Raw genomic sequence first — 267 nt, forward strand, 5'->3', positions numbered from 1 at the left:
CCGCCCCAATGCGGTAGCCCCGCCCCCGTGACCCCGCCCCCCTGTGTCTCCCCCCAGGGCTGTACTACGTGGACAGCGAGGGCCAGCGCGTGGCGGGCGCCGCCTTCGCCGTGGGCTCGGGCTCCTCGTACGCGTACGGCGTGCTGGACCGCGGGCTGCGGCGCGAGCCGCCGGCCTCGCCCGGCGCTGCCTGCGAGCTGGGCCGCAGGGCCATCTACCACGCCGCCAGGAGGGACGCCTACTCCGGGGGCACGGTCAGGGTGTTCC

The 267-nt window shown here is 77.2% G+C and overlaps 1 protein-coding gene across 1 annotated transcript; it reads left to right on the plus strand.

The window, feature by feature from the left end:
- Positions 1-17: 17 nt before the first annotated feature.
- On the plus strand, positions 18-261 carry LOC121352826 (proteasome subunit beta type-5-like; the record flags this gene model as incomplete). Its single annotated transcript, XM_041466094.1, has 1 exon — positions 18-261. A coding segment is annotated over one exon (244 nt), but the record flags the coding sequence as incomplete, so codon positions are not given.
- Positions 262-267: the final 6 nt, after the last annotated feature.

The sequence above is a fragment of the Pyrgilauda ruficollis genome, unplaced genomic scaffold (genome assembly GCF_017590135.1).
Source record: "Pyrgilauda ruficollis isolate IOZ18807 unplaced genomic scaffold, ASM1759013v1 scaffold19748, whole genome shotgun sequence".
Classification (NCBI taxonomy): Eukaryota; Metazoa; Chordata; class Aves; order Passeriformes; family Passeridae; genus Pyrgilauda; species Pyrgilauda ruficollis.